Raw genomic sequence first — 21,688 nt, 5'->3', positions numbered from 1 at the left:
TCTAATCTTTTGATTCACCTCAGAGTGGGCTGATTTGGTTTATGACTTAGAACACTTTTAAGAAATCCCTATGAAAAAATAAACAGGGAAAACACTTTCAGAACCAAGACAGCTTGGTTAGCAGGCACTATTGCACTCTATAGGCTTTAGTTACATCACAGCCATTAACTATGATTTGTTGGTTGCAGGGAGAGGAACGTTCTCGTTCTAGAGATTATTTGATTGGTAAAAAATCTGTAGTGCAACATGAGTCTTCAATATTGCCACAATGTTTTCCTGGAAGAGAAAGACTATACATTTATAATTTGTATATTTGTTAAAAGTCTAAAATTTGGCAACTTTAAGGAGTAAACTAGCATATAGATGGACCCAATGGACTACAAGATGGAAAACTCCTTTTTTTTTTTTTATCTCAAAGGGTCTTTAATTGTTTACACCTGAGTTAACTGTTTACATCTTTCTCAGGTTAGTAAGCTGGAGAGGGAGAAGTCTCAGGAGGTTCGTCATGAGCAGCACAAGTCAACGGTGGTGGTGACAGAGTTAAAAGCCAAACTGCACGAAGAGAAACTTCGGGAGCTGCACAATGTCCGGGAGACGCTCCTACGCCAACACGAGTCTGAAATGGTGCGGGTCATTAAGATCAAAGATGGAGAGATCCAGAGGCTCCAGGCGCTTGTTAGTGCCCTCAGAGATGGATCCACCGATAAGGTACCAAAAAATCCAGTTTACAGTTCCCTAAAATCTGGAAAGTCCATGGAATGTTGTACCAGGACTAGAGCTGGGGAAAAAAATATATATACGTACATTTGAATGATCGCAATATCGATTCTTAAAATCCCAAGATTGATCTTTTACTCTATGCGCAACTCTCTATAATGAGTAAATCACTTGCATATGTGACCAAATTTCACTCTTTGTGACTGAAAATGTCTGTGAATGCCAATGACTGGTACATTTTTGCCAGTGATCGAGTCATATATTGGCGAAGTTTAGTAGAGTGTTGAGAGTATAATTTCGGTTAGACTTGTTCTGTGTAATGTGCGAAGAGCGCTTGCTGACATAAAATGATGGAGAAAGGACCTGCAATGCTATTTGATGAAGTGAGGCACATTTTAATTACCACAGAAGCACGTCAAGTCTTAACTATCACCAAAACATGGAATGAGACGTTTTTGTCTGCAAGCACACTTCATGTGGATTTCAAAGCGGTGCAGACGTTGATGCCCTGACGCGAATCATGAACGCGGCTTCGCAATTGCTGTAGGAAAGCGGATAGCCACAGTCTACCGGCGGATTGCATACGATTTCAGTTTAACAGATTTAAAGCCCATTGCAATGAAAATGGAACCTATGGGAAGACTAGTTCTTTCAGTTAGTCAAACTTTGGGAAATATTTAATGTTACTTGAATTGGAGCCATTTCAGTCCATTTCTGTCTTTATGCGGTGGAAGGCTTTGTTTGGATAATGTTAATAAAGCATGATATTGTTAAATTTTTTTTTTCTTTACTAAGATGGAAATAAATTGACTGGAAAAGAAGTGTATATATATAGTGTCAAATTTCAGCGCTTTCAAAATCTGCGATTTAATCGCAATTAACTGCAAAAATGTTATAGATTTAATCGCAATTAAACATTTTAATCGACTGACAGCACTAATATATATACACTGGCGGCCAAAAGTTTGGAATAATGTACAGATTTTGCTCTTATGAAAAGAAATTGGTATTTCTAGTCACCAAAATGGCATTCAGCTGATCACAATGTATATTCAGGACATATATAATGTGAAAAATTACTATTACAATTTGAAAAAAAAAACTACTTCAATATACTTGCAGATCCTTGGCATTCTAGCTGTCAGTTTGTCCAGAACTCAGGTGACATTTCACCTCACGCTTCCTGTAGCACTTGCCATAGATGTGGCTGTCTTGTCGGGCACTTCTCACACACCTTACAGTCTAGCTGATCCCACAAAAGCTCAATGGGTTTAAGATCCATAACACTCTTTTCCAATTATCTGTTGTCCAATGTCTGTGTTTCTTTGCCCACTCTAACCTTTTCTTTTTGTTTTTCTGTTTCAAAAGTGGCTTTTTCTTTGCAATTCTTCCCATAAGGCCTGCACCCCTGAGTCTTCTCTTTTCTGTTGTACATGAAACTGGTGTTGAGCGGGTAGAATTCAATGAAGCTGTCAGCTGAGGACATGTGAGGCGTCTATTTCTCAAACTAGAGACTCTGATGTACTTATCCTCTTGTTTAGTTGTACATCTGGCCTTCCACATCTCTTTCTGTCCTTGTTAGAGCCAGTTGTCCTTTGTCTTTGAAGACTGTAGTGTACACCTTTGTATGAAGTCTTCAGTTTTTTGAGCATCGTATAGCCTTCATTCCTCAAAACAATTATTGACTGATGAGTTTCTAGAGGAAGCTTTTTCTTTTTTGCCATTTTTTACCTAATGCCAGTCTATTGCATACTGTGGCAACTCAACAAACACAAAGACAATGTTAAGCTTAATTTAACAAACCAAAGAGCTTTCAACTGTGTTTGATATAATGGCAAGTGATTTTCTAGTACTAAACTGTTATATATAACAGTATATATTTAATATAATATATGCAATTTCAAGATATCAAATTTATTAATGGAATACATGGAATCTGTAAATTAAAAAAAAACTTAAATATGATCAAACTGATGAATCTAATTTGTACATTTAAAAAAAAAAAATCATGTAAGTTAGACACTTTATTTTTTTTATTTTTTAAGTCAGAAAGTTCTCTGTATAATTAACAGCATTAGCTGAGAGATTTTTTTTTCATATGTAAGCAAAATGGAATTTATAACCGAAATATACCCAAATGAATCGGAAACTAATAAAGAGCTTGTGAATCGGAATCATATCGAATCGGGAAATTTGCATCAATACCCAGCCCTAACCAGAACTAACAAGTATGTTGATTTAGGAACATGTACAATTTGGTGAAATCACGGTAAGCATTACTTTGTTGTGCAAATGTACCGATTAAAAAAAAAAACAAACAAACAAAAAAAAAAAAAAAACGACACAGTACGTGGTTTGAGATTTGCCTCACTTTAACTTGTATATACTGAAATCTGAATTTCTGAACATACAGTATCTCCAGACCGTGTGGTTTCTATGGTGTTGCAGGTGAAGACCGCATTGATGGCAGAGGCACGAGATGAGGCCAGGAGGAGTTTCGAAGGCGAGCGCATGCGAATGCAGCAGGAGATTACAGAGCTGAAGGGGGTGAAAAGGCACATGGAGGACGCATTAAGTGTGGCTGTACAAGCCGACAAGACCAAAGCTGCTGAGATCCGGAGTGTGTACCATCTACACCAGGAGGAAATCAACCGCATCAAGAGAGAGTGTGAGAGAGAGATCCGCAGACTGGTGCGTAATACTGTTTCAGTGAATACACAATTAATCAAGATATTACTCTGTTAGTTAAATTTTCAAGTTTGTGTATGCTGGTCTTTTCAGCTGGGAATATTGTGTTTCCCTGTAGACTCATATTTGGTGTCAGCCGATATTTAAAGTTCTGAGCTACTAACACAAAGTGTACAGGTTGAAAGCAGCACTTACCCGAGGCCGCTCCATAGGGACTGAATTTGATGTGCAGTTAGTGTGCTGAATAAAAAAATCTGTCAGGGCTTCACTCTGTTCACACAGAAAACTGCATAGGTTTTGCCATGATGGGAACTTTGCTATATTTTACAGGAATCTGTCCTTTTATTCCCTATTGTAATTTGGAGCAAGGAATGATTAAACATTAGGTTTAGGTTTCTTGTACTAGTAAACTGGTTTGTATTTATACAGGAAGAGCTTATTTTCTTACATTCCAATTGTATTCAATTTTAATTCAAATTCACAGTTAGTTCTTTATTAGTTCACATTCAATTCACATTTAATTCATGCTTTATATTTAGCTTAATTGTAGGGCTGCCCCCTAATAGTCGACCAAACGTTAGTCAATGAGAAGAGTCTTTGTCGACCAAGTTTTGATTGGTCGGTTGGTTGCAGAAAAAAAAAATACTCCACAGGAAACTGACGAACACCGGTATTACCGTTGCTTGGACACTAGGTGGTACTATGGGGTAATTTTCATTAAGCAGGGTTAGGATTAAGCCTACACAATAAAGCAAGACACCTTGATTTCAAACTTTGAACTTTATTTTTTATTTATTTTCACTAAAAATTCAAATGAAACTGGAAAAAAATTAAGTGCAATTAAAATGTGTGTTGTTCAACTTTTTGAAAGATGGCTTTACAACAGTTGTGAAGGGCAACACCTCTCTGGCAAAGAACCTACTTCATCTGTGCATTCTCTGCCGGTCGGGTATTTGGTTATCCGGGGAAATACATCATGTGTGTTAATAAATTTGTTTTGTTCCCTCCTCCACGATATATACACTACCGGTCAAAAGTTTTGAAACACTTGACCGAAATGTTTCTCATGATCTTAAAAATCTTTTGATCTGAAGGTGTATGCTTAAATGTTTGAAATTAGTTTTGTAGACAAAAATATAATTGTGCCACCATATTAATTTATTTCATTATAAAACTAAAATGTAATTTAAAAAAAAAAGTTTTTGAAATTGATGACTGATGAAACGCAGCCAGTAAGTGCCGAACATAGATGGGAACTCCTTCAATACTGTTTAAAAAGCATCCCAGGGTGATACCTCAAGAAGTTGGTTGAGAAAATGTCAAGAGTACATGTCTGCAAATTCTAGGCAAAGGGTGACTACTTTGAAGATGCTAAAATATAACACAGTTTTGGTTTATTTTGGATTTTGTTTAGTCACAACATAATTCCCATAGTTCCATTAATGTTATTCCATAGTTTTGATGACTTTACTATTATTCAAAAAATTGAAAAAAATTATAATAAAGAATGAGCAAGTGTTTCAAAACTTTTGACCGGGTGTGTGTGTGTGTGTGTGTGTGTGTGTGTCGCAATATCCAGTTACATCAGCAAGGGATCGGTGAATATTCTTGCTTTTAGTGATTTTGCATTGAAAATTTATTTATTTAAAAAACGAAAAACGTATTCTTTATATACATACATTTCTAAAGTCAAATTGCACTCCAAACGAAACAAAAAAGCAATTAAAATAATGAAGTGATCAAAAAAATATGTAAGTAACCATCTTTCCATTTACCATCAGGCAAGTCTCCGTCTAAACATGCAGGTGGAAAATTACTTACACAAATGAAGACATCAAAACAATTATAAATGTAAAAATAATAATTATAATGATGATAATAATCACTGAAATATAAATCATGGTTCGAGGTGAATGTGTTTTTGTATTATTTTATGTTTTAATCACAGATGTGTAGGCTGCAGAGTTGTGGTCACAATGAACTGCTCTGTGGAAATAAAGTGAACTCAAAACACCTCCTGAGCTGAGATGTCTGAGGTCATTTGCAGCACTCATAGACGATACTGTTCTTGCAAAAAAAATAAAAAATCAGAAGACAGAAACAAAGAAAGAGTGAGCATCTTTTACATGCACGTGTTCCACGAGACTGCACGCCTCCATACAAACAGCGTGTCATACATGCGCATAGACACTTTTCTGTCATCTGTTCTTAATAATATAATAAAGTGTGTTTCTTCAAACGTGTGTCTATGTGTCTATGGGCAAATTATTTGTAATATTAATTTGATAATAATAATAATAGCCTAATAATAATAATGATAATAATTATCTAATTCATTAATGGGATAACGAGACAAATATCGTCTTGACATCACAAAGGCATCAGCTAGTGGCGATCACTCTGATCATCCTCGATCCCCGACATCATCGTCTATCGGCACAACCCTAATGTGCATTTCTCTCTATAAATTAACAAAATGTTCAGACAGTCTCCTTGCTGGTTTTTCCAACACATTCAGGATCATTACTGCTTTTGCCGGAGTCGCTGCTGCTCGCTTCGTGCGTGCGCTTGTAAAATGTATATTTTAAAGGCACATTATTACGGTTTAGTATTTCTCTGTAATGTAGAACAGTGTTAACAATGTTACTTATAACATTCTTTCTCAGCCCTGGAACTCAAACCATTTACTGATGCCCCCCCATAAAATATATATTTAAGTAATTAAATTAATATCATAAACGTGCAACAACTAGTCGACTAATGGCTTAAACTAACGCCTACTAATCGACTAGGAAAATCTTTGGTCGGGGGCAGCCCTACATAATTGTGTGTATATCAAAATGGCAGAGTGTGTTCCCGAGTGTGCTTCATTGTGTGCATGACTGCACTATAAATTGAAGCTGCTTTCTTCCCTTACAGTGCTTTTGTGGTCTGGGCTTGTTGCCATCTGCTTTTCCTGGAGCATGAAAATATCACTGCAGTCCGTGCCCACTTGTATTGATCTCTTCTCCTGTGGCTGAGTGTTCTACACTAACAATATCCCTTCAGACATTCAGTAAATAAGAGAAATACTGTGGAAAACAGGCTTGAGTCAGACCTCTGAATGATATGTCTAGATGTGTACCGGACTGCTTTATGTAATTCACACATGAGAACGATGAAGTAACATGGAGTAATGCAGAAATAGAGAGCATGATGTGTCTTAAACAAGTCAAGACGTTGACAAAAAAAACAAAAAATGTATTAACCTCTTCAACTCTGGGGCATTTTTGGGCTGCCGCCTGCAAAACACCCCCCCCCCCCCATTTTACAATTTTATGATGAATAGAATTATTATTATTATTATTATTATTATTATTATTATCATTTTGTTTTTTGTTTTTTGTTTTTGTCCTAAATTTGTAAGCATGTAATTCTAGTTCTGTTCACTCCATCTCCCTCCAAAAAGTCTTGTTTTATACCACTAGGTGGCAGCAAGTACTTGAATTATTTTTTTCACTATCACATTCCATCACAATATACAGATCTGAAATTTAGGTGGCGCTCTAACACATTTTACACAGATGTGCTCGTCCATAGACATTCAATCAAATTTTCATTTCACACACCACCCCCATTGTTTCATCGAATATCTCGGCCTCTGAGTGGACTAGAAACTCAATCTAGGTGTCAAAGCTGAGATCCTCCCCTTTGCGAAGATGTATAACATTTTATCATCAGTATTCGATAACATATAATACTAATGATTTGTTTAGCATGCTTAGCATATTTTTCTGGACATCTACGATAAAATATTGGATTATTCACAAGCAAGCTCAAAGACAAGTAAAAAATGGCAAAAGCAGATATAAAGTTTAGCTATTTGGGGCTTACAGCAGCAGTGATCGGCACATAAATGAAAAGATTGTATTTGATGTCTTACAAAAATAATATTTCACTTTGTGATTCTTGATAAAGGGTCTTGTAAGACACAAAAAGGGAAGTTAAATTTAGCTGTTTATGGATGCTGAGCAACATGTGAGGTCACCAGTACGCTTATATTGGCCATTTTTCAAAGGCTTCGAATGTGGCTCATCTTATCAGCTTTTGAAGTCAGAACTATCCATTTCATAATTTTTGTACGGTTTTGAGCCTTTTTTTTGTTGTTGGAGGTTATATATAAAGTGACACTCATGTTATGCATTTGGTATGAATAATGTTATACAATTATATTTATAATTTTTCAATTTGCGTCCATCAATTTCTAAATAAAAAGGACATTATTTAAATCAGATTGTACCTTTTATTTGTAAAATATAAATTCACTTGAATATCAAAAAATATTCATTTCCACATGGCCATTTAACATGTAAACTTTTTTTTTTCTTCATTGAATTTCAACAAAAATAAATATATTGTGATAAATACAGTTACCCTGATGTAAATTTACTCATACCGTGATATGCAGTTTTGATCATGCCACTCACTCCTTTTTATATACATGTTCTGTTGTCTCTGCCTGTCCCTAATCCAACATGGTTTTATAAAATCATGATGCTATACCTACATTTTTGCAGAATGACTTTTACATGGCTCATTGTACGTACCGCAGCACTTTCCTGGTGAAATGAACACTAGAAGCACTACAACAACAATGACTTTTTTTCACTTTCACACACATTACAGGTAAAATGCAGATTATCAGTTATTTAACACTTTTCGCTCTGTTCATCAGACAAAGCTATCTTATGACATCTAAACAATTTCAATAAAGTGCATGACTTGTAAGTCGATACATTTTAACGTTTGCATTGCATGACCAACTACGTACATTTACCAGCTTGCTCAGGCTTGATCAAATTGTGCAGTTGCTCAACTGATAGAGCATTGCAATTGCATTGCAAAGGACTAGAGTATGAGTCCTGAAGAGCATGCGAGTCGATGTGAGCCAAAAGTGTAATAGAAGCAACACAAAATGAAGTGGTTGCGTTTTTCATCTCACATTTTCTTTTTATGACACTATTGGTTAGGTTTAGGTTTAGGGTAGGGAGATAGGTTTTGTTGGTTTTAAACTCGATAGAACATTAACCCTAAACATCATCTGTTTAGGAGAAAATGTAACTCACTTTTAGCCCCACATTGTAAACATTTCACCTTGGAACTGCTGCATTACATGTAAGGTACCATGTCATATCATTTAGCAGAAGTGTCACCACAAACAAGTAATTAGCATAAGATCAGCCTGCCCTAAACTCATTCCATGCTATTAACTCATTGGACTTATTGAGTAAATGTTACCAGTGTATTATCCTGTGGACTGTGATGGCAGAAGGTCTGTATGTTATTGGAGACCTGTGCTGTTAAGTATGTTGAAGAGTATTGATCATTTGAAGTATTTATTGTATCACCAGGGCTGGCTTGAAGATGTTAATCACATAATCACACAGCGAGCAGTGTGGCAGGAAATGCCAAGGTGAATATAATTTGTAGGTGTGTGCGTGTGTGTGTAGGGGTGCATGTTTGCTGATACAGCTCTTTGAATGTCCTTCGTGGACAGGACAGGCCACCCAAAAAAGAATGCTGTAAGCCAGCCCTTCATTAGTGGTGCTTGCTGAGGCAAGCATTACTATTACTATTGATCATACTAAGGGTTAAGGATTTGAACAAACCTCTAACCCCAAGTTTTAAACTTCAGTACATATGAATGATATGAATGATCCCTCAAATCATGCAGATTGTTGAGGTATCTGCAAGGCCATCCTGCTGAAAAAAGAGCTTTAACCAGCTTGAAGACCAGCTTAAACCAGCTAAGACCACCAAACCACTTTAGGCTTGTAACCATTAAAGGAATATTATGGGTTCAGTACAATTAAAGCTCAACTGACAGCATCTGTGGCTTAATGTTGATTACCACAAAAAACTTATTTGGACTCATTCCTCTTTTTACAAGCAAACACTGAGGTTACAATGAGGTACTTGCAATGGAAGTGAATTGGGCCAATTTTTGGAGGGTTTAAAGGCAGAAGTGTGAAGCTTATAATTTTAGAAAAGATATTTACATTAATAGCATTTCTGTTAAATCTTGTATATTATTTGAGCTGTAAAGTTTAAATTGTCATTTTTGCAGTCGTTTTAAGGTTTTAGGGTTTATGCTGTTACATTTTCATGGCAATAATGTTGGATATAACTTTATAAAGTTTAGTAAGCGATTTTATTATACCAAAGTCATGTAAACACCCATATGCCCAAAGGACTGTTCCGGGTTACGTCTTTGTGGCTATACTTATGTGCCTCACTGTAACCCAGATTTTTGCTCTTTTTTTTTTGTTTTAAGAAAAGGAGGGACAATTCAAAATAATTTTTGTGGTACTTATCATTATGAGACAAATGCTGTCAATTAAGCTTAACTTGTATTGAACCCGGAACATTTCATTGAGCATTACAACTTTCTCTTTGTGGATGATAAAACAGGCCAAAAATTCCCATAAACTTAAATTGAAGGAGGGACCTGAGTTATATCTAGAGAACAGAATATTATAGATGCTTGGGGTGTGCTCTTTTTGAAACTTTTGACACCTTAACCACATAGCAACTTTCTAACAACCACTCCCAAGCACAACTCACGTTAAAATGTTAAAATCTGTTGCTACTTTTTGTGCAGTGCTGTCAGTCGATTAAATTTTTAATCGCGATTAATCCCATAATTTTTTGTAGTTAATCGCTGAATTTGAAAGTGCTGAATTTTGACACTATACATTGATGAGCCAAAACATTATGACCACCTGTCTGTTGTGGTGTTGGTCCTCCATGTGCCATCAAAACAGCGCCGACCCACTGAGGAATGGACTCTACAAGACCCCTGAAGTTATCCTGTGGTATCTGGCACCAAGACATTAGCAGCAGATCCTTCAAGTCCTGTAAGTTGCGAGGTGGTGCTGCCGTGGATCAGACTTGTCTGTCCAGCACATCCCACAGATGCTCAATCAGACTTGGAGGCCAGGGCAACACCTTGAAATTTTCATCATGTTCCTCAAACCATTCTTGAACAATGTGTGCAGTGTGGCAGGGAACATTATTCCACTGCCATCAGGGAACACCTTTGCCATGAAGGGTGTACCTGGACTGCAACGATGTTTAGATAGATGGCATGTGTCAAATTGTTGTCCACATGAATGGCCGGACCCAGGGTTTCCAAGTAGAACATTTCCCAGAGCATCACACTCCCTCCACCGGCTTGTCGTCTTCCCACAGTGCCATCATTTTGTTCTGACGCTCATGTGCCCAATATAGGTGCTTTCGACTGTGGACAGGGGTCATCATGGGCACTCTGACCGGTCTGCGGCTATGAGGCAGGGTGTGATGCACTGTGTGTTATGACACATTCCTCTGTAACCATCATTAAAGTTTTCTGTAACCTGTGTCACAGTAGACCTTCTGTTGGTTCGGACCAGACGGGATTGCCTTTGTTGCTCTTGCGAATCATTGAGCCTTGGGTGCCCAACACCTTGTTTCCAGTTTGTGGTTTGTCCCTCCTCAGACCACTGTTGGTAGGTACTCACCACTGCTGACCAAGAGCACCCCACAAGCCTTGTCGTTTCAGAGATGCTCTAACCCAGTTGTCTGGCCATAACATTTTGGCCCTTGTCAAAGTCGCTCAGGTCTTTGCTCCTGCCCAATTCTTCTGCATTCAACACGTTTGACTACAAGAACTGATTGTTGGCTTACCATCTAATCTACCCAGACCTTGACATGTGGCCTTGTTAGGAGATGATTAACGTTATTTGCTTCACTTTTGAGTGGTTATAATGTTTTGGCTCATCGTTATATACTTCTTTTCCTGTTAAAATGCATTTATTTTCATCTTACGAAAGAAAACAAAACAATATGTAACAATATAATGCTTTATTAACATTTTCCAAGCAAAGCCGTCCTCAGTATAAAGCTAGAAATGCACTAAAATAGCACCCATGTAACATTAAACATTTCCCAAAGTCTAAGTGGGAGTTTGACTAATTGAAAGAACTAGTCCCCACATAGGTTGCATATTCATTGCAATGGGCATTTAATCTCTTAAACTTAAACTCCACAATATTAATCTGCTGGTAGACTGTGGCTATCCGCTTTTGCACGGCAATCATGAAGTTGTGTTCATGATTCGCGCCAGCATCAAGCGCTGTTTTGAACTTCACATGAAAAGCACTTGCAGACAAATATGTCTCATTCGGCGTTCTGGTGATAGTTAAGACTTTGCTTGCTTCTGCTGTAATTAAAATGTGCCTTAAATAGGCTGAAAAATGCTAGATTTGTATTTTTATGTTGTATTAACAGTAATTGTGTTAATCGCGATTAAGAGAAATTACCACGTTAAACGTTTTGAATTAAACGCATGCGTTAATGTTTTAATTTTGACAGCTCTACTTTTGTGAAACTAATTTGGATGGATGAGGAAAAAGGTGAAAATGTTAGTGGAAGATGTCAGAAAGATAAAATAATAAGATGGTAGATTAAGCATCAGAGTGATGAATCACAAGATACATTGGGCTCTATTTTCATGAGTACGCAAAGCGCACCGCTACACGCTACGACCGTGCGCGACGTCTTATCCAATTTTTGTAAGAGTGCTAATTCTAAGTGCAATTTTCATGCCAGCGCAAATGGGCGTGGGTGGAAGTGTTTGCGCTACTGTGGGTGTATTGTATGTAAATGAAGTGGCGCAAAGTGCAATTTGCTATTTTCCGAAGAATTTAATCGTTGCGCTAAGACGTTTCAGTACCACCTCTTAACTCAGCACAAAGTCCAAAGTCAGTTCCTGCATTTGCAGTTTGGATATTCCACCAGTAGGTGGTAATAAAGTTCATGTCCAAATTCTTAAACTATTGTGGAACATTAAATTAAGTCCCTGACAATCACTTTGAGAGAGAGAAAAAAAAATATGAGCTTGTGTTAAACTATCTAAAGGTCATGGCTTATTTTTCAATTATTATCATTGTTTATATTTACAATTGTATTTTTGATCTTATATATAATATATATTTTTATTTATTTATTTTTTTAAGTCATTGCAAAAGGGGCTGGTGGAAGAAGTTGGACAGAGTAAAATGTTTGGATTTGGTATGATTTTTTTTTTTACCAATTTGTTATTTTGATTTATATTTTGTTTCGTAATTTGAATTTTGAAATATATTTGGTTTAATCAATAAATGAATTACATTTGTCAAAATCAAGCAGTAGAAGTGAAGTACGTTCCGATACAATCTCTGTTAATACTAGCCATGATTTGTGCATCAGTAGATGAAAAGGATTAATAATACTTACATTCTCTAAAATTTAAAGGAGCATACATCTAAATTCTGACAAGAATTGCATTTTCCATGCATATAAAAGGAGTGTGTGTCACTGTCATAGAAATATGCCGTACAGCCCATTTACACTACCAACTTTGTATGAATGTGCTATCTTTGTTTAAATCGTTGGTGCTTGAAGGAATAGACTATAAATTAGGATGCAGACGCTGAATAAACAGAGAAGAACCTCAAAATTAAAATGCACTTGGTCCAGCATTTTGCATGTTGCATGCATGATTTCACCAAACCCACTTGCGCTTAGACTTAGCACATGCTTGCACGAAAATACCAAAACTTCATGGCCATGCCCATTGACTTTGCGCTTATGACTTAAGGCAGGGCTACTCAACTGGGGGCCCATGGTCCAAATCCGGCCCGTTTGAAATTTTCAATGGCCCGCGTTAGGTTGTCAGTTGTCTTGAGGGCTGTTCACACTGAACACATTTTGTGTCTGTTCATGCTGTTTTTAAATTGTGTTCTTATGTAAATTCGTGCTAGACGGATGTTGTGCCATATCTCTATGTTTTTACAGTGTCTCTTGCAAGAGCACCGTGTTTTTCAGACTCTTCCAGAGATTGCACTACGAATGATCATTTATCCATCATTTTGACGGAATGGGAAGATTAAAGAGCTAAAATCATGGAGACAGAAAAGTTCTGTTCATTAATTTTGTAAAGAAAACATTCGATGTGGAAAGTCAAAAGTTTAAATCATTACATATATAACAAACTTAGATTTGAGTAATGTCTGATGCAACTCTGGTGCATAGAGAAAGCAATTTTCTCCATATATAACAAACTTCACTGTTGTTGTTTAATACAGTTTTTACTATCAGTCTTAATTACTCTCTCTCATGAACACAGATGTTTATTTATACAGTTAACAAATATTATAGACCTACTATAACACGTTATTCTTGGCCCGCATGCCTCAAAGATTTTTCCATCTGGCCCACTTGTCAATCAAGTTGAATAGCCCTGACTTAAGGCATTGTGATTCGCGTAACGCTTGCACTCTTAAAATAGGGCCCCTTTTCTCTGATTCAAATCTTAATCCTTTGATCTGATTGGTTGGCTCCAGTGATGACATCAGCACCAGCCACAGCTGACAGGATGCAAGACCAGCTTCTTTAAACAGAGACAGAGGGTTTGTTTCTGTGAAGATAGAAAACAGTTCCGCATTTTTTTAGGAGAAAGTATTTTAACTTAGAAAAAAATACACGCTTTACTTTTAGTATTTCATGGCATTATTGTTTCTGTGTGAGAAAACTTGGTGTCTGATTCTCTTCTGTACATATACTGTACTACATTGATCCATCATTTGTAGGTTGATTTCCTTGAAAACTATAAACCGTGTGTCTTTTTGGCACTATAAAACTTCCTCTGTTAGTTTTGAGCAACCTGTCTAGCCCGACACAGCAACATTGACTCAACCAGTGGCGTGAGGTGGCAAGCGGGACTGTTTGTTTGACCAACGGCAAGGCTTTTTGAAAACAATCGTTTATTTTTACAATTCCATTGTTGCACAGACATGAAAATGACACTCTACAGCTTTATTATAACTCATTTATATTCACGTTTTTGTTTTGAAATGGCAATCATTTATGTATTCCCCAATGATTTAGCAAGTTAAATTCTATAATTCTATTGCCCTATGTCACTGATGCTTAGTCATTGAACTTGTAGGGCATGGCAATAGCAACATCAAGGTTGTGGGTTCACTTCCCAGGGGCAAACATGTACATCTAAAGTTTTTTTGTAATAAAGTTGTTGAATGCATACATTTCTATTATGCTTTTTGGGATTTTACCTTTCTTTTAGTGTGTAATATAGCTGTTTGTGCATGTAAAATGTCTGCAAAGTTACAAAGCACAAAGGGAGTTACTCTCTCCCACAGAAAACACTGTGGGAGAGTTTCTGAACTGCCTGAAATGTCTGGTTTGCAGTCCAGCTGCAAAACCACTATGTAACACATTTGCATAATGTTCGCATTTGGAATGTGCTGCTTAGGAAGCCTAGGGAGCTGAAACTCAGTTATGGGAAGGGGGCGTTACATTTCCGACACACGCTCTAAGCGGTTGACCAGTCACAACAGACTGGGCCAGCTGACCAATCAGAGCAGACTGGGCTTTTCGGAAAGGGGGGCTTTAAAGAGACGGGACCTAAATCAGAGCGTTTCAGACAGAGGGTGAAAAGAGTTACTGCAGCAATGTACAGCATGAGAAAAATTATGTGTTTTTTGAACATTAAAGCATGTAAACCTATTATAGTAGACCCCCAAAATAAAATTATGAACGTGTAAATGAGCATAATATGAGTTCTTTAACTGTAATGTAGTAAAATATATTTAGTACGGCTGTGTATAAAAAAAAAAAAAATAAAAAAAACAGATATTCCAACTAATTGCTATCTTCAACAATGCCCAAGAGTAGAAAGTAGTACAGAACTGGGGTATAAAAAAAAACAAAACTCCCCTATGATTTTTGACGTGGGCCTTCCTCAGAGACTAAACGCATGGGGGTGTTTTTCAACTCTTTGTCTACAGCCATATGTTAATAAAGGCTTTTTAATGTATTAAAAGTGCCATGGTTATTTTTTTAAAATTATTATTATGATTATTTTGACTTATTGCGATCTTCATTTGAACGATCCCAGTATCGATTCTTAAAATCAGAAGATTGATTGATTACTCTGAGAGCGCTCATGTAGTTACGGTAATGCAGGTACATGCCTAAATCGTAAAATACTCTTCAAAATTCCATAAAAAATGTCTTGAGTTATTAATTGAAACACAGACAATTAGGTCTAAAGTGAACAGAGGGACAAAAAAAAAAAAAAAAATTTGTATCAAAATGTCGGACTAGAAGTGTAACTGCAGCTTAATAGAAGAGTAGATAGTAGGCACAATGTACAATGATGCTATACTTATCCATGCTGAGCAAAGAAGTTGATTGGCTCAACATACAGTTCATTAGAGAACGCTATTGGAAGAAGGAAAATCAAGAATTTGGAGCTTATCCATGAAGCAGCATGGCTTGCTGTATTCACCTCTTTAAGCACTGCGCCAGCAGGAGAAAACTATGCGGTGTCCATCTCTCAATGCCATGGAGCCCTGTGGTCTGGCCCAGAGCCAGGGTACTAGATGTCCACAGTTGATATTCCTAATTAGCTTCAGATTAAATTAATTCCACATGCGCATTAATCGCCAAGGAAACAGTGAGGCGTGTGTAATGGCATACATCATAATCAATGTATTCAGTAGGGTCAAGTCAATGTTAATTTATACACAGTAGCACATTTAAAAACAACAGCAGTGGAGCCAAAGTGCTACTGTATACAATTCAGAAAGCAATTCAATATACAATAAAAAATAAAAAATAAAAATAAAAAAGAGAGAGAGATAGAAAAACATTTAAAATAGAAAAAATTATTTAAATAACATTATGCTAATGAAAAAAAAGGAATGACCCACTCAGACCTCTGATAGAATAGGAATAAAAATGAGCCTTAAGGCTGGATTTAAAAATAGCTACACAAGCATGCTCTGTAACATGCATATATGCTGCATAAGTGATTTCCTCTAGCCACAAAGAGAACAGGGAATAATCGCTCCCACCAAACCATGAAGCCCTTTAAATAACACAGATAAATATAGACACACTGTGATTTTCTGCGAGATGCATTGATCACTGTGGTAACGCCTGCGTAGGGCGTGCCACTGTGAGTCCCCTGATAGACAGAGCGAATGAGTCATTTTTCACACCAGAAAGACTGAAAGAGGGAGATATAAAAAGAGAGGTATTCTTTCATTCATTAAATACTTTTCTTTTTAACGGGTTAATATATAACACACACCTGCTCTGCATTTCTAATACAGAGATTAAGACTGAAATGGTGAAATCAAATCATTTTAGAGACACTGTATAGGGAAGACCAGGGCAAGTTGTCACACAGGGCATTATGTTAGTATCTATAAGATTCTTCTGTCCTTCAATCTAAAGTTCCAATTTCATCATATATATATATTTTAAATAGCTATTGGTCTACATTCAAGCTAGATTCAGCAATAATGAGGGTAATATTTGTTTGAAAGGTTTAACTGCTATTAGGACAAGGTTTCTTTTATTTTTTTTAATTTTTATTTTTTTTAATTGTCAGGCATGTTGTCATATTTATATCGGGGCAGGTTGTTACATGTTTTTTGTTAAAATTGTATGCAATTTATTAATTACAACATCTGCACTGTAGGCCAAAACAATGGTTTGATATTTTTGTGCATTACCTTTTACATCTTTGCTGTTTCATGAATTGTTTGTTTGGTGCTTCATAATTGTTTTTCTATTTACATTTAGTGGAAAAGCCATTATACCGCTATAATAGGCTATAATAGGCTATTTAAAGGGATAGTTCACCCAAAAATAAAAGTTCTGTCATCATTTACTCACCCTCATGCCATCCCAGATGTGTATGACTTTTACTTCTGCTGATCTCAAACTAAGATTTTGAGAAGAACATTTCAGCTCTGTAGGTCCTTACAATACAAGTGAATGGTGACCAAATCTGGGAAACTCCAAAAATCACATAAATGCAGCATAAAAGTAATCCATAAGACTCCAGTGGTTTAATCCATGTCTTCAGAAGCGATATAAAAGTCAGTGAGTGAGAAACAGATCAATATTTAAGTCCTTTTTTACTATAAATTTCCACTTATCCCTTTAATGGCAGGGTCCCATTGTGACAACTTACCCCATATAAGGGTCATTATCAAAATATGGTGACAAGCATGTCCCTTGACTTTTCAGTCATGAAAAATATTTCAAGAAAAGGCTTAATTCTCTAACCTAACCTTGTATTAAATAATATTAAATGGTTTGATTTTTAATATTGTTTTACACATTTATAAAATAAAAATATATTAGAGAATATTTAAATTTGTCAACTGCCTGAAAAAACCTTGTCCCCTACATCTGGTACAACACTTATGTGAGATTTACAGTTATGTACTGTATGTGTTTATTTTTTACGCATTTTATTTTCTCAGGTCAAAAAAATCTAAAATAGCCACAAATTTGTCGCTCGTTATTTTCACATGCAAATGAGCTTTTGATTCACCGCAAATGTTTGCCAGAAGTTTGCAGCTCTTCACCGGTAGTGGTGAACCTCCAGCAAACCTTTGGCAACAAAGGACAATTTGCTGCAAATTTGCAGCAAAGCTCATTTGCATGTGAAAATTATCAGTGGTGAATTTGCGGCAAGTTAGCCATGAAATCTCAATTTAAGTAAGGGTAGTGTAAGGCCTAACAAATGTGCGAAAAGTAAAACAAAATAAGTAATTATCATTTAAATAATTTAAAAATAATGTTTTTTCCATTTAATTCATTTCATTGGTGTTATCATGTTGTAAACTTGTATTTTGACATTACAAAAAAATATAAAGTAATTGATCCTCACTTTGTAACTGAGTCAAAGATTTTCATAAATATGCTGCTGATTACCACTTCCACATGCATGCTTTAGAAACTGTACGTCTGAGACGTATAAGTCTAATTCAAGTCGTCAACCTTTATTTAGCACATTTAAAAACAACAGAAGTTGACCCAAACTGCTTTACAAATCAATCAAATATATACAACATCAGAATTATATACATGCAAAAAAAGAAATAATAATAATACATAAAAAGAATACAATTTTAAAAACTGCATCAGATATTTACTTAAACATATTAAATGTTCTATTCAAATGCTAAAGAAAATAAATACGTTTTCAAAGAGGATTTAAAAATGGCTATTGAAGAAGCTGACCTCACATGATAAGGGAGACTATTCCAGAGTTTAGGACCCACCACAGAGAAAGTACAATCACCCTTGGATGTATAGCAACAACGAGGAACATTCAAAAGAAGTTGATGAGAAGACCTGAGTGCTCTGGTGGGGGAGTAAGGGACCACTAGATCACTAATATATTTGGGCGTGAGACCAAAAAATGACTTCTAAACAAAATTCAGGGTTGATTTAAAATCGACCCTGAATTTAACGGGAAGCCAGTGTAGAGACGCTAATATAGGAGTAATGTGATCCCTCTTTCTTGACCCTGTCAAAAGCCTAGCTGCTGCATTTTGAACCATCTGTAGGCAGGATAACGCTGTTTGGGGGAGGCTAAAGTACAATGAGTTACAATAATATAACCTTGATGAAATTAGTGAGTGGATCACAATTTCCAGGTCTTTGCTGGAAAGAAAATGTTTGACTTTAGCGATAGATCTCAGGTAGAAATAGCTACCCTTGACAACGGCACTAATTTGTTTATTAAAAAATAATGATGAATCTAAAATCACCCCAAGACTTCTTACATGATCTTGTACATTCGACAACAGAGGACCTAACTGGGCGGCCAGGCCAGGTAATGAGGACATTGGGGGACCTCAAATTAGAACTTTAGTTTTACTCTCATTTAATTAAAAAAAACATTTGCCAGCCAATGTTTAATATCTTCGAAGCAATTTTGGATGTTATCAAATGAACACTTCTTGTCTAAGCTTACTGGTAAGTAAAATTGGGAATCGTCAGCATAACAGTGATGGGATATGCTGTACTTCTGGAAAATAGAGCTTAGAGGAAGCATATACTAAGAAAATAACAAGGGTCCTAAAATCGACCCTTAAGGGACGCCACATTGTAAATGAGCTGATGTAGAAGAGAAATTACCTACATTTACAGAAAACATCCTATCTTTTAGATAGGAGGCAAATCACTGGAGGGCCACACCCTGGATGCCAACCCCACACTCGAGACGATTGAGAAGAATGCTATGGTTGATAGTGTCGAACGCGGCACTAAGATCTAATAGGACTAAGACAACATTGTAAGCCTGAATCCATGGAGAGCAAAATATCATTAGCAACCTTGAGCAATGCGGATTCAGGGCTGTGCAAGGGTCTGAAGCCAGACTGCAATGTGTCTAAAATGTCAAATGTATTTAGATAGGAGTAAAGCTGCGAATAGATGACTCTTTCCAAGATCTTAGAAATAAAAGGCAATTTAGAGATTGGCCTATAAATATTGTGTATTGCCGGATCCAAAGAAGGTTTTTTAACAAAGGATTTAGATTTGCATGCTTAAAACTGTTAGAAACAACTCCATTAGCTAAGTAGCTGTTAACTATCGCTGTCACACTAGAAGTAATAGTTGTAAAAATGTCTTTAAAAAGTCGCAGAGATAGAATGTCCAGCTTGTAACTTGTAACTGGGACACTTCATCTTACTTCATGTACGTCTGCTATCTGTTCTGACGAAACTGGTTCAAAGTGAGTCAGGGAGCTGGACGGGGAAGTTATTTGTGGTTGATCCACTTGCGAAGGTATAATAGCACCTTTAATATGTTTGATTTTGTGAGTAAATAAGTTTAAAAAATTTGTCACAGGTCTCTTGAGTAGTGTCCAAAAAATGCATCTCTCATAGGGTTTAAGACAGAATGGATGGCATTAAACAATACTTTTGGTCGAATTCAGTGTTTGAATCAGTGCATAATTAGCATAATGACTCTCTTGAGCTATGAGGCCATCTTGTCAATTACGTGATTTGTTAGAGCTGTAATTTGTGAAAGGTCAGTCTAAAGATTTTCCATTTGCATGTAGAAATGTGAGAGGAATTTTAAAAAAGCCTAAGGGAACTGAATACTGTTAAACAGCATGATGGAGAGGAAGAGGTATGGCAGCTATGCATTTATGTACGTGCATGTCCTGAAGGAAGGTAAAGGCAGGAAGTGGATGTCGAAGAAGACTATAAAGTATAGGGAAAGCAAAGATCTTAACCCTTTAAGCTCAGATTGGGCCCGCTGAGAAAAAAAATTATTATACAAATATTATAAACTACAGTCTTGACGAAAACAAAATAGATATCGTTTTAAAGCTTAGAAGCTGTACTTTACAGTGCATGTAGGCATTATGACCAAAACGGAACAAGACAAATCAGAAGTTTTCGGTTTTGTTGATTTATTAATTATTTTGCACTTTGCATATTTTTGTAATGGGTCAAACCATCAAACTGATCAAATAGCAATGTGTCATCTGTCGTTGGAAAGCTCTCAAAGAGTAGAATACAACCAGTATTAGTGAGCAACAGCTAAGTATATGACTCACACACAACATAATCGGATGCATAGATCATTAGATAATTCACACGAAGCACAATGTGTACACAGCACATAATGTGATATCTGGCTAAAAACACATTAGCTTTCCTGGATCGGATGACTTCATCGGAAATAACATAGTATGTTGTCCAGCATCATGGAACGCTAAACCATCGTATTAGGATTCAGATCGCTACAACCAGAGGTGGAAGTCATCCAAATATGGGCAGAGAGGAGCATTCACTCTAATTACATATGGCCACCAGGAGATGGCACCAAGAACATGACACAGACTCGATGGCTCAAATGACACCTAATGGAACTGAATGAGATCTCGTTACTCATGACTGCATGCTTTGGAGAGAGAGCGTACCTTTAGTTGTTGTTGTATTCACATGTGTAATTAGTTCTTATGTACAATTATTATGTTTTATTTATTTGGAGAGGCTTTTTGACACTTTCAGACATTTTTGGACACTAGGATAAATTATATTTGTAATGGTATAACTTTTGATTGCTATATCGTATCAACAGTTTTTTTGTTTTGTTACAGTTGACTGGATTGGCAACAAAACAAAAGCAGTTTTTCAGAGCTACCTTATTTACACCCAGAGAAATACAGTGTCAAATCAAAGAAATAAGAGAAAAAGTTAATTTTTGGCTCAAGTTTTTCAGCATTTCTTAGGCTGAGAGATGCATATGAAATCATATTGCAGTGCTTCTCAACTGGTATGTCTATTCGGACTGGGTCGTGGGCAGCAGGGAAAGAACAATGCCATGGTTCTCCCATTAAAGATATTTCGGTGGCTGCCCAAGTGATAGCCTATTT

The 21,688-nt window shown here is 36.4% G+C and overlaps 1 protein-coding gene across 1 annotated transcript in view; it reads left to right on the top strand.

Annotated features, from left to right (window-relative positions):
* LOC127423637 (janus kinase and microtubule-interacting protein 3-like) overlaps positions 1 to 21,688 on the top strand; it is an 80,607-nt gene that overhangs the window by 26,607 nt on the left and 32,312 nt on the right. Inside the window, exons 6-7 of the mRNA XM_051668120.1 lie at positions 466 to 708; positions 3,166 to 3,408. Coding sequence (XP_051524080.1) covers positions 466 to 708; positions 3,166 to 3,408 — 486 coding nt within the window. The remainder of the gene's footprint in view (positions 1 to 465; positions 709 to 3,165; positions 3,409 to 21,688) is intronic.

Source organism: Myxocyprinus asiaticus, chromosome 32 (genome assembly GCF_019703515.2).
Source record: "Myxocyprinus asiaticus isolate MX2 ecotype Aquarium Trade chromosome 32, UBuf_Myxa_2, whole genome shotgun sequence".
Classification (NCBI taxonomy): domain Eukaryota; kingdom Metazoa; phylum Chordata; class Actinopteri; order Cypriniformes; family Catostomidae; genus Myxocyprinus; species Myxocyprinus asiaticus.
The sequence above is the reverse complement of the archived record's forward strand: the minus strand, read 5'-3'. Positions and strand labels throughout refer to the sequence as shown.